This window comes from Erinaceus europaeus, chromosome 10, assembly GCF_950295315.1.
Source record: "Erinaceus europaeus chromosome 10, mEriEur2.1, whole genome shotgun sequence".
In the NCBI taxonomy this organism is placed as follows: Eukaryota; Metazoa; Chordata; class Mammalia; order Eulipotyphla; family Erinaceidae; genus Erinaceus; species Erinaceus europaeus.
Window position 1 is genome coordinate 26000011 of NC_080171.1, and position 11549 is coordinate 26011559.

The 11549-nt window shown below is 51.2% G+C and overlaps 1 protein-coding gene across 1 annotated transcript; it reads left to right on the top strand.

The window, feature by feature from the left end:
- The first annotated feature begins 1085 nt into the window (after positions 1 to 1085).
- Positions 1086 to 7186, top strand: LOC103112059 (ficolin-1-like). The gene is made up of 9 exons (XM_007521423.3): positions 1086 to 1203; positions 2659 to 2772; positions 3617 to 3670; positions 4147 to 4182; positions 4363 to 4395; positions 4702 to 4829; positions 5159 to 5288; positions 6068 to 6202; positions 6824 to 7186. Exons 1-9 carry the CDS (start codon positions 1101 to 1103, stop codon positions 7069 to 7071), a joined length of 981 nt encoding a protein of 326 aa, XP_007521485.1. The 5' UTR covers positions 1086 to 1100; the 3' UTR covers positions 7072 to 7186.
- The last annotated feature ends 4363 nt before the right edge of the window (positions 7187 to 11549 follow it).

Sequence of the window (11549 nt, forward strand, 5' to 3'; positions counted from 1 at the left end):
AGGGCTGCAGGTGTCTCTCTGTCTCTTTCCCTATCACCCCTTTCCCTCTCAATTTCTGGCTGTTTTTATCCAATAAACAAATAAAGATAATTAAAAAAAAAAGAAATGAAGGGGAAGATTTGAGTGGGGGTTCCTGTCTCCATTGCATCTGCAATGAAATAAAAAGCCTTTACCTTCCTGCAAAATCAAGTATGACAATGTTATTCTTGTGACATCACATAGTGAATACACTTTCAGCTTCACTGGATTCCTCAGTGATCCGTTCTGCATATCATTAAACCTTCTCATAAAATGTCACAGAGAGTTCTTGAAGACAAAAGAGGATGTACTGTCCACTGCAAGAACAGTTCTTGTAACAGCACAGGAAGTTATCTTGGTCAATCCATTTTATCAATTTCTGGTCACCTCAGTCCTCTAGGACAGTCGTGTGCCTTTCAGGCCACAGTTTTATTCAGATTGAGTGTGATTAACTGTACAGAACATGGAGCGTGGCCACAGGGATCTGGAGGGGAAAGATATGACCTCTCTTTCAGGTGCAGTGAATGTCTACATGATCCTTCTACAATGGATGGCTTGAGAACAGTGTGAGACTCAAGTTGACTTCAGTCTCTCCAGCGATCACACCCAAATAACACTACCTACCTAAGGTTTAAGCAGGGCTAGGAAAAATAATAAATACATGCTTATTTTTATTTTCTTTACTATGCCAAATGCTCAACAGCTGACTCAGCCTTGAAATGTTTGGAAAACAGATGAGGAAGGGAGAAATTTTGAGTCAATTCTTCCTTCTCCCCAAGCGATGACCTAGAGTTTTGCTGGTTTATTGCTGGGTAAAGAGGGACTTCTGGGTTGGGCTTTCTGAGGTTATAGTGGAGCAGACCCTTTGCAGTAGAGGGTCATTGTCCTTATCATAGGAAGTGGGTCAAGGGAGGGGACATCAGGATAGAAGGAGAGATCCCTTGTGATAATCTCCTCCTCTTCTTTGGTGCAGAGAGCCTATAGGAAAGCAGAGATTGGGAGAGTTGAGGAATTACAGCCTCACGCTGCACTTTTTCACCCTATAAAATCTGGGACACTTCTGAGGGCACAGAGCAGAGGACATGGAGCCGAGCAAAGTCACAGTGGCCCTGGGGCCCTTGGGCCAGCTCCTCCTGCTCCTGTGCATCAGGACCCTGAGTGCCCAGGCTGCTGACACCTGTCCAGGTAAGGTGGGCCTGTGTTTTTCTAGCCCCTGGTAGAAGGTAACTCCCATCATGGTCACTGATAGTGTTCCCAGATTAGACTCCTGCCTGCATCGACTTCTGGTCACTCTGCTTTATCCACAGCAGAACACCTTCCCAGGTGCCACTAGGTGAGATTACAGGAGCAAGGGCTTTGTCTAGGGGTATCTGATGCCCAGGTCGTGATTGGTCCCAGAGAGGTTCATGGCTGGCTCTTGGCCCTTTCCAAACATGATTGTACCATAATTTCTTAACCCAGGGCCCCCAACTTCTGGGGGTTAGTAACACTTATTCTATCCTTCACCCTGAGGATCTGATTCAGCTGATATTGGCAGAGTACAAAGAGAATAAGGACTCCCCAGTCCCAAGCCCAGGCAAGAGGATCCTCCAAAGCCACACCTGGCAATAGATTCCTCCTGGGGACACAGGTCCCTGAATGATGACACAAAAGGAGGAGGCAGCATAAACAATGATATGTGGCTAATTCCACTCCAAATCAGGCAGGAAAGACAAATGGAAAGACACCCTGCAGATGAGCCCCATGGTACCCAGGGAATACAGAGTCCAGCCCACATCCAGGACCCTCTCAGGGCCTGTTAGTCTTGAAATAACTACAATTATTTCACCCCCCCATCAATGCATTTCTCTATAGAAGATCCACAAGACCCCATCCAGTTCAAGAATCTATGGTCAATGCTCAAGGTCAAGGTGAAGATGCTTCTATGACCAAGAGTATAAATAGCAAGTGCTTGTTCTATATTGAAAATGCCTGCCACTTTAGGTCTTGCCAAATACCTGGAAGATACTAAGATATTAAATTTGCATCTTCAGGTCTAACTATTCCTGCTATTCCTCTTTTTTATTTTTTAATATTTACTTATTTATGCCCTTTTGTAACCCTTGTTTTATTGTAGTTATTATTGTTGTTATTGATGTCGTTGTTGCTGAATAGGACAGAGAGAAATGGAAAGAGGGGAGAAGACAGAGAGGGGGGAGAGAAAGACAGACACCTGCAGACCTGCTTCACTGCCTGTGAAGCTCCCCTGCAGGTGGGGAACCGGGGGCTCGAACCAGGATCCTTATGCTGGTCCTTGTGCTTTGAACCACGAGAGCTTGCTATTCTTCTTTCTACTTGGCAGCCTAGAGCACATAACCAAAGGATCTGTGTGAACAGCCAGGGGGCCAACAGTCCTGGGGAACTGGGTTCCCCTGGATTATAGTGCAACCTGGGGTCTGGGCACTGCCCTGTCATCTCCCTCTTAACTTTTCATCCAGAGGAGTGACATGCTGCCCTCCAGGCTGAGTCTCTAGCTAGGGGACACTGGACAGAGAGGCTCTAAGCCCAGGTCACACTGGGCAAGCCCAGGGAGCAGAGGCCTGTGGGCTGCCTCTAAAGCCCTCAGCAAGGCTGACCCTGAAGGTGCCTGTCTGTCCACAGAGGTGCAACTGGTGGGTCTGGAGGGCTCTGACAAGCTTTCCATCCTTCGAGGCTGCCCAGGACTGCCTGGAGCTACAGGATCCAAGGGAGACACAGGCACCCCTGGAGGGAGAGGTGAGTGCTAAGGGGCAGGGTAGTTGAGGTGGGCTAAGCACTGCTCCGCAGAGGCTCTAATGTGGGCAGAGTTCAGTGAGACTCAGGGTGCAGGAGGACCTGACCATGCTCAGAGCCAGCATCAGAGAAACCTCAGGTTCTGGGTCTGGGATCCCCTGGGCAGGGCTGCTTTCCCACTTCCTGGACTGAATGACACCCAGCTCAGATCAGGCCCATTGCTGGGGAAGGATCTGAATCCATCTTCTACCTGGAGATTAGGGCTCAGATTCCTCTGATCTAACTCATCCCAGGAAGTTGAGGCTGAGAGAAGGTGACAATGTCCCCAAGTGTCCCCCAAGGCTAGACAGAGTATCGAGGACATGAGGGCCCTGTGCTTATGTGATGGGATCCAGTGGGGCACCTGAGAAGATACTCTTCCCAGGGGAGACACAGGAGCCCCACTTCTGGGACAGGTATGCCCAGTGGGTGTACTTAAGCCCCAGAAATGACACACGGTACAGGAGTTCATATTAGTGGCTAGGAAACAGTGTCTCCAAGATGATTCCACAGCCTTTAACTCCTTAGTGGGGCTCAGTATAGACTGGGATCCAGGTCAGCAAAGGGAATCAAATAGTACCAGAGATAGGAGAACCCTTCTCATCCTGTCTGGCTCTAACTCAGGGTGCTTGGCCTGAGCTCACTGCATGCAGATCATAGTGGAGTCAAAGCCAAACTTGGGGTCTCCATGAGCCTGAGTGCAGACACCTATTGTAGGAGTCGCTAGAGTGAGTGGAAGCAGGTAGACAGGGGGAAGGTCCCAGGAGGAACACAGCTGCATCTTCTCCTGTGTCTTTGGCATCTGCAGGACAACCAGGCTCACCTGGAGCTCCTGGGAAGGCAGGACCTCCTGGACCCAAAGGTGAGTGAGTGATCGAAACTGAGTGCCTAGAGGACCCCAAGACTTCAAGCAGAGCAAAAGAGAGACAGAGACCGTGTGAGAGAGACTCAGAGAAAGTAAGCAAGCTAAGAGGGTAAGAGAAGAGAGAAAGGAAGAGGGTGAAGAGAGCAGAAGGGAGATGGGGACAGGGGGACAGCGAGGGGGCTGTCAGTTTCATTGCCACAGAGCCTGGTGATTGCTCTGAGGACCCTGGTCCAGGCCCCTGAACCCAGAGTGACCCCCTCCTTACCTAGGGAATGCCCAGACCTCAATGTCCCTTCATTTCATGCAGACTTGGCATTGAGAATCCTGTAATCACAGAGGGGGGTGGCTGGAGCCCTATACGGGGCCTCACTATGTAGGAGCCTGTCCTTCCCACATCCTCACCACAGGAGTAAAGATTGGGGTGGTGTCTGGCTGAGGGGCTCCTCACTACCCCCCTCCCTGTAAATCTGCAGGCGACCCAGGGGTGAAGGGTGACCGTGGCGAGAAAGGTGAGCTGTCAGCTGTGCTGGAGTGCTGGGGTGGGGACCCTGGGCTGACACTGGGGAGTGGCCAAAGAATCTCATGCAGCTTTGGGGAAGGGGAGCTGGGAGGACCTGGGGACTGATCCCTCTGTGCTCAGGGACAAGGCCTCCCATGACACCTGTGACACCTGTTCTCTCTCACTACAGGGGGATCCACACCAATTGAGACCTGTGAGACAGGTGACCCTTCTCACTCACCTGAGCCTGGGCCCTACTGGGGGCAGGGGGAAGAGGCTAGACCCCCCCAAAACTCCTTTCAGAACCAGTACAGGCCTGTCCCCATGGTTCCTCCCTTCCTCCCACTGAAGCCTCTCCTGATGCTGCCATCTGGGCTTGCAGATTGCAGGGCCCCTGGGCAACTCTACACTGATGGTCCTGGGGGACTGGGGGCAGGTGTAATCACCTGGGCAGCTGTGAGGCAGTGTCTGTGCCAGACCTGGTCCCTTTTCCATGCAGATGCCCACTGTCCCACCCCTCTACCCCCAGGTGCCAGATCCTGCCAGGAACTGCTCAGCAGGGGACACACTCTGAGTGGCTGGTACACCATCTACCTGTCTGACTGCAGGCCCCTGGTTGTGCTGTGTGACATGAACACCGATGGCGGGGGCTGGATTGTAAGTGAGGCTCAGCCCTGGGACTAGAGACACCCTCACTTGGCCTTGCCCGGTATGGGGCTCTGTGTATCTGTGTTCCCCTGCCAGCTCCCTAGAGGCCTGACCCAGAGCCCAGCACCCTCCCTCACTGAGGCCCAGAGAAGCCTTTGTGAGTAGTGCCCAGGAGCAGAGCCAGGCCTGGGCACCCCCCTGCTTTGTGCTGGCTGCTTTCCCCTCTTCCTTCCTGCCTTCCTCCCCTCTCCCTGCTTGGCCCTGGGTTTCTGTGTCCCCAAGGCCAGAATGGGGGGTGGGGAATGCCAGGCTGTGAGGTGAGAGCCCTCCCTCCCCAGGTGTTCCAGCGCAGGGTGGATGGCTCCGTGGACTTCTACCTGGATTGGGCCTCCTACAAGAAGGGCTTCGGCAGTCAGCTGGGGGAGTTCTGGCTGGGCAATGACAACATCCACGCCCTCACTGCTCAGGGTAGGGGCACTGCAGCTGGGAGGGTCCCACAAGTCACCTGACCAGAACTTGGTGCTGGTTATCTGGAATATTTGATGTAGGTTCTCAAATGTGGGACACACCAGAGGAACATGGCATCTCTGAGACTCTGCATTTACACTCAGAGTCATGGTGCCTTCTGAGATGTGGGCTGTTCAGGACCCAGATCTTAGGCCTCAGAGCAAGAACTCAGCTTAGTACCCAGGACCTGGTCAGGTTTCCTACCTCCACTGCATCTTTTCCTGCTGGGCTTCATAGCCTAGGAAACCCGCTGAACTCAGGGCACTGTGGGTGGCAGTCCCCACATGCCACATTCACCCTCTGAGAGGCTTCCCCATCTCTGTGCCACAGCCTTCACTTCCTGAGCATCATGACTCACTGGCACAATCTTAGACCCTTCCATGGGGCAGACTGAGGGCAGCCTGTCATGAGCCTTTGGTTCCCACACAAGCAGCTGACACTCAGTTCTCACCTGTGGCCATGGCTGAGTGGCCTGTGCAGACAGACACACATTCTCACAGAACGTGTTCACTATAGTAGTGCCTCATAGAGTAGAACCACAAGCCTGGCTCAGGCAAAGGGAAATAATTTTTGGAAAAGGAGTGGGCACCCAGGAAGCCCTACCACGAATAGGCAATGTTCACATGTTCACAGCTGAATTATCCTGAGATCACAGTTCAGACTTTTGAGAATGAATCCCATTCCCCATCTCCCTGAGTAGCTCAGAGGGGCCCCTCCTGCACTGACCTGCTTCCCCACAGGGAATAGTGAGCTCCGTGTGGACCTGGTGGACTTTGAGGACAACCACAAGTTTGCCCACTACAAGGTGTTCAAGATAGGGAGTGAGGCCGAGAAGTACAAGCTGGTGCTGGGGGACTTCGTGGGGGGCACTGCAGGTGAGGGTCCTGACGGGCACAGGGCCTGGGCTTCAATGTGTTTGCAGGTGGGAAACAGCTTAGCCTCCTGGCTATCTCCCCAAGTGACCCAACCTGGTGTCTGTGCTCTCTGAGCCCCACTCTCCATCTGTCCCACTGAGACCACAGCCAGATGTCAGGGTAGCTGGGGGGACAGTGACACAGCCAGTCAGGTCCCAGCTGGTGAGACTCAGTGAGCTGCCCTGCCACCAGCTCACACACACCTGCTGAGGACAGTAAATTCACAAGGGCTCAGAGCCTGTTCCCATGTGTCTCCTTGACTATGGGTCCATGAAATCACTTCCCATTGCACCCACTGTCTGTCCTGGATCCCCACAGAGGGAAGGGGGCCTTGGAAGAGGCCCAGGCTAGGGAGAAAGGGCCTAGTGGGGGAACAGCTGCCCAGACTTCCTGGGGAGACAGGTTGGATTCTGGAAAGGGTTACAGGAGGCTATGGTGGGGGGATCCCCTCTCAGGCCCACAGACTCTCCTCTCCTGCAGCTGAGCGGAGGTGTCTGCACTGAGAGTGGCGCTGACTAGGGGGACAAGGCCAGGAGGCTGGACTGTGATACACCCACACCACCCTCCATTTCTCCTGAACAGGTGACTCCTTGACATCCCACAAAGACAAGCCCTTTTCCACCAAAGACCAGGACAACGACCATAGTTCCAAAAGCTGTGCGCAGCTGTACTATGGTGCCTGGTGGTATGGAGACTGTCACAATTCCAACCTGAATGGACGTTATCTGGGTGGGTCTCATGAGAGCTACGCCAATGGCATCAACTGGCAAACATGGAGAGGCTACAGCTACAGCTACAAGGTGTCTGAGATGAAGGTGCGGCCTGCCTAGTGGGTGTTATGGGCCCCTGGGATCACAGCACACACAAGGGCTGGAGCATGTGACACTGTTAGAGAGGCCTGTAAGAAGGAAATGTCACCCTCAATACAGTTACTGTGCCATCAAAGAGGTTTGCAATCCCTCCTGTGTCTGCTTCCCTTTTCTATTTCCCACTTGATCTTCTCCACCCTGCTCTGTCCCTGGCGCTGAGGAATCACCTGCCTCCCCATGTCCTCTACATGCCCCCTCCGGTGCCATGCCTGGGGCATCATGAGAAAGGGTCCAGACATGATGGCCTTCAGCCTTCATTTGTCATCTTCACTCTGTTTGCTGAGTCTGAGTTATGTGCCCACATCTGTTCATCTGTGCTTGCTCCCCTGGGAGGGGATATCAGGTGACAGTCAAGGACACATGGGGATCTTATTTCCCCCACAGATTACTTGGGCTTCCCAGGTCCAGTATCATCCATCCACACTCAGATTACTGGGATTCTAGGGCACACTATAGACACGCTTAGATATGGGACTAAGGAGCATGTTAGAGCAGAAATACTCCTCAAGCACAATTGAAATCAAACCCAGGGGCAGATAGCTGGCCTCTGAGCCTCCTGCAGGTGGGGCTGCTTTGCTCCATTGTGAGTCCAGCCTGCTGCTCTCAGAACCCACACAGACATAGTCCCAAGAGACACTCACTTCACACCCACCTTTCCCAGGGAGGGCCTCCCAGGAAGGACAGTGGCCTTGGCTTGGGGCCTGTGTCTGTTGGGGAGGCTGCTGGCCTCTTCTGCTGTCCACTCCCTGGGAGCCCCCTCCCCAGCCTTAGGCTCCCAGCATCAGCCTGTCTTCACCCTGTGTCACTGTCGGGTGTGCAGAGGAGAGACTCTGGAAGGTTCCAGGTGGCCACCAGCTGCCTCTTGCAGTGCTAACTGGGGTTCTTCCCTGTACCCCTCAGTCCCTTATGTGGTTCTGAACACTATGAACCACACAGCAGGACCATGGAGAACATGGTGTGGAGCTACATTCCCAGGAAAGACACTGTTTTCTGTCACCTCCTAGAGACCTTTGTCCTACAGACCAGAGACCACTGCCCAGGCCTCAGGACTCAGGAGACCCTCTGACTGATAGCCCTCATGCTGGTCTGAGGCTCAGCTGCACCCCGCAGCCAAACTCCCTCCACCCCTCCCCACTGTCTGGTGCATCTCTGTGGGTTTCAGTGAAGACTCTCTACCCTGCTCACCTGTCTAACCCAGAGCTGAAAGCACAGGAGCAGCACAAGTCTCCCCTGAGGCACAAGCTGGTGAGAGGAGTTAGTGGGCCAGCTCACACTTAGTGTCTCTCCCTTCCTTTCTGGCCTGGGTCAGACTGTAAAAGCGACACTTACCATCAGTGTGGTGCTGCCCTTCTGAAATCACCCCCACATTCACTCTGTAGTTCCTAGTTCTCAGTGTCAATATGAGTCACAGGGCGCTGGTGACATACAAGCTGAGCCTGGAACAGGTGTCAGATCCTCAGACCTGAACGCCAACACCGGCGGACTGCCAGCACTGGAGCAGGGAGCACATGCCAGGTGTGGAGACCTCCTCCATGCCTGCCCTCCTTCTGAGCTCATCTCTGCACCCTTCCCCTTCTCTCAGGGGAACCCTATTCACACATTAGGGAGGGAGAGCTGGGGGCTTCCCCTGTGCCTCCCAGCCTTGAAGTTGGGGTTCTCCTCTGCTGACATTACCACTAACACTGGGACACCAAGTCTTGAGGAATTCCTCTTGAGAAAAGCCTGCTCTGCAATAATGCCCTGCCACCATTCTGGAAACAGACTGAGACTTTTAAACATAGAAACTGTTTTAGCTGAGAGGCCTAGATGTCTTTTTTTTTTTTTTTTTTGCTTGTTAGTTTGTTTTCAAAGTGCTTTAAAAATTGCTTTGTGCCCAAGGCCTAGGAGCAGCCTGAGGGCAGCCATCTGTCTCCTGGGTCAGGATCAAGAGCTGCTGTGGGTTAGGAGCAGGGGTGGGGATAGGCTTGTGTACACACCTCTTCTTCTATATTTCTTAAAGATAGAAAGAGAGAGATAGAGACATGCCACTGAAATGAAACATCCTTCAATGTAACGGGGCCAGGTTTGAACTTGGGTCATGCGTATGACAAAGCAGTGCACTACACAGCTGAATCTTCCCCCCAGTCCCAATGCTGCTTTCTGTCTGTGACATCTGAGGTGGTCCTGAGCTCGAGTGTGGGGAGCCTGCCTACTGGGTGGGATTATAGAGCCCTTTGTGGGATTATTAGGAGACTGCCTACTGGGTGGGATTATAAAGCCCACACCCTTTGTGCCCTCAGGAGCCACTTGGACAGCAGGCCTCCTCCTTTCCCCTCTCTCAGCCTCAGCAACATCACCCCTACTCTGCCGATAAAACTGACCTTTGGGAGCTGGGGTGACCCCAACTTCTGAAATCAGGAAACTCTTATGGCCCCACCCAACAGAAACCCACTGGCCTCTGTCCCTCCTCCTTCATTTCATCATGTTGCACAAGTTCTCCCAAAAGTAGATGGAAGCCTCTGTAGCAATAGGCAAGAAAAGGGCTTCAAAGGGGGCAGTCTTGTATATTGCTACTAGGAATGTAAGTTAACCAACCCATCAGAAAACCATTTGCAGTTCTCAAAACATTAAAAATAGAACTACCCCCCACACCTATGGACAACTAATTTTTGATAAGGGGGCCCAAAGTATTAAATGGAGGAAGGAGGCTCTCTTCAATAAATGGTGCTAGGAAAGCTGGGTTGAAACATGCACAAGAATGAAACTGAGCCACTTTATCTCACCAGAAATAAAAGTCAACTCCAAATGGATCAAGGACCTGGATGTTAGACCAGAAACTGTCAAATACGTAGAGAAAAACATTGGTGGAACATTTTCCCACCTAAACCTCAATGACATCTTTGATGATACAAACCCAACTGCAAGGAAGAATAAAACAAAAATAAATGAATGGGACTACATCAAATTGAAGAGCTTCTTCACAGAAAAAGAAATCATCACACAAACAAAGTGACCCTTCACAGAATGGAAGATCTTCACATACCATATATCAGACAAGAGACTAATAACTAAAATATATAAAGAGCTCACTAAACATAGCAACAAAAAAATCAAATGATCTCATACAAAAAAGGGCAGACAATATGAACAGAATATTCACTACAGAAGAGATCAAAAAGGATAACAAACATGAAAAATTGCTCCAGGTCACTGATTGTCAGAGAAACTCAAGTAAAGACAACACTGAGATACCACCTCATCCCTGGGATAATGACATACATCAAAATGACAACAGCAACAAATGCTGAAGAGGTTGTTGGGACAAAGGAACCCTTCTGCACTGCTGGTGGGAATGTAAATTGGTCCAGTCTCTGTGGAAAGCAGTCTGGAGAACTCTCACAAGGCTAGAAATAGACCTCCCTGGGGCCCTATATGGGGAGTCCTGAGATTCTCAAACAGACATGATGGGCCTAGACCTCAAATAAATCCCTCTCTCCATTGTTACTGGTCATCTCTATCAGGAACAACAAAATAGACCCCTTTGTGGGCCCCCACACAAAGGACCTTGCCCTCAACTTGGATCAACAACAGTAGAGAATGTTCCATCCTCCAAAGGGAGGCTGGACAACATATTCTATGCTCCACCTGAGGAAGATGAGTCAATAGTGGGGCAGCTTGGAATGTTCTTACTCATGACCACAGAATGTGAGCTCAGATCTATAGGGATGCAGAGGTCACATAGGTTCCTAAGCTGAATATGGGCCCAAGTCCACATCAAATCTATGGGATTTACAGTCAACAATATTTATACCCCTTTCCCATATTAGGATCCAGCTTTCTGTTCCTTTTCCAGCCATAACATCTAACATCGTCTCCCCAGACAATAACTTGGATCCACCTGCATATCAGATTTCAGGCTCAGGGGAAAAAAAAAAACTAGTATAGCCACAGGCCCTTTGGAATATAACTAAAATATGCCTACTGGCTATCCACAAAATGGAGTACCCCCAACTCTTCATCTGCACTATTCCAGCCTTTAGGTTCATGATTGATCAAAATTGTTTGGCTTTGTATGTTAACTCTCTTTTCAGCCGCTGGGTTCCAGATGCTAGCATGATGCCAACCAGACTTCCCTGCACAGACAACCCCACCAATATGTCCTGGAGCTCCGCTTCCCCAGAGCCCTTCCCCACTAGGGCAAGAGAGAAGCAGGCTGGGAGTATGGATCGACCTGTCAACGCCCATGTTCATCAGGGAAGCAATTACAGAAGCCAGAACTCCCAGCTTCTGCATCCCACAATGACCTTGGTTCCATACTCCCAGAGGGTTAAAGAGTGGGAAAGTTATCAGGGGAGGGAATGGTATATGGAGTTCTGGTGGTGGGAATTGTGTGGAGTTGTACCCCTCTTATCCCATGATTTTGTCAATGCTTACTTTTTACAACTAAATAAATAAATAAA

What these genes read in the sequence shown, in the direction of transcription:
- LOC103112059 (XM_007521423.3), top strand. Translation starts at nt 1,101, where the DNA reads ATGGAGCCGAGCAAAGTCACAGTGGCCCTGGGGCCCTTGGGCCAGCTC. An exon ending in GGCTGCTGACACCTGTCCAG is followed by an intron (nt 1,204 to 2,658) that starts GTAAGGTGGGCC and finishes GTCTGTCCACAG; the next exon opens with AGGTGCAACTGGTGGGTCTG. An exon ending in CTTCGTGGGGGGCACTGCAG is followed by an intron (nt 6,203 to 6,823) that starts GTGAGGGTCCTG and finishes TCTCCTGAACAG; the next exon opens with GTGACTCCTTGACATCCCAC.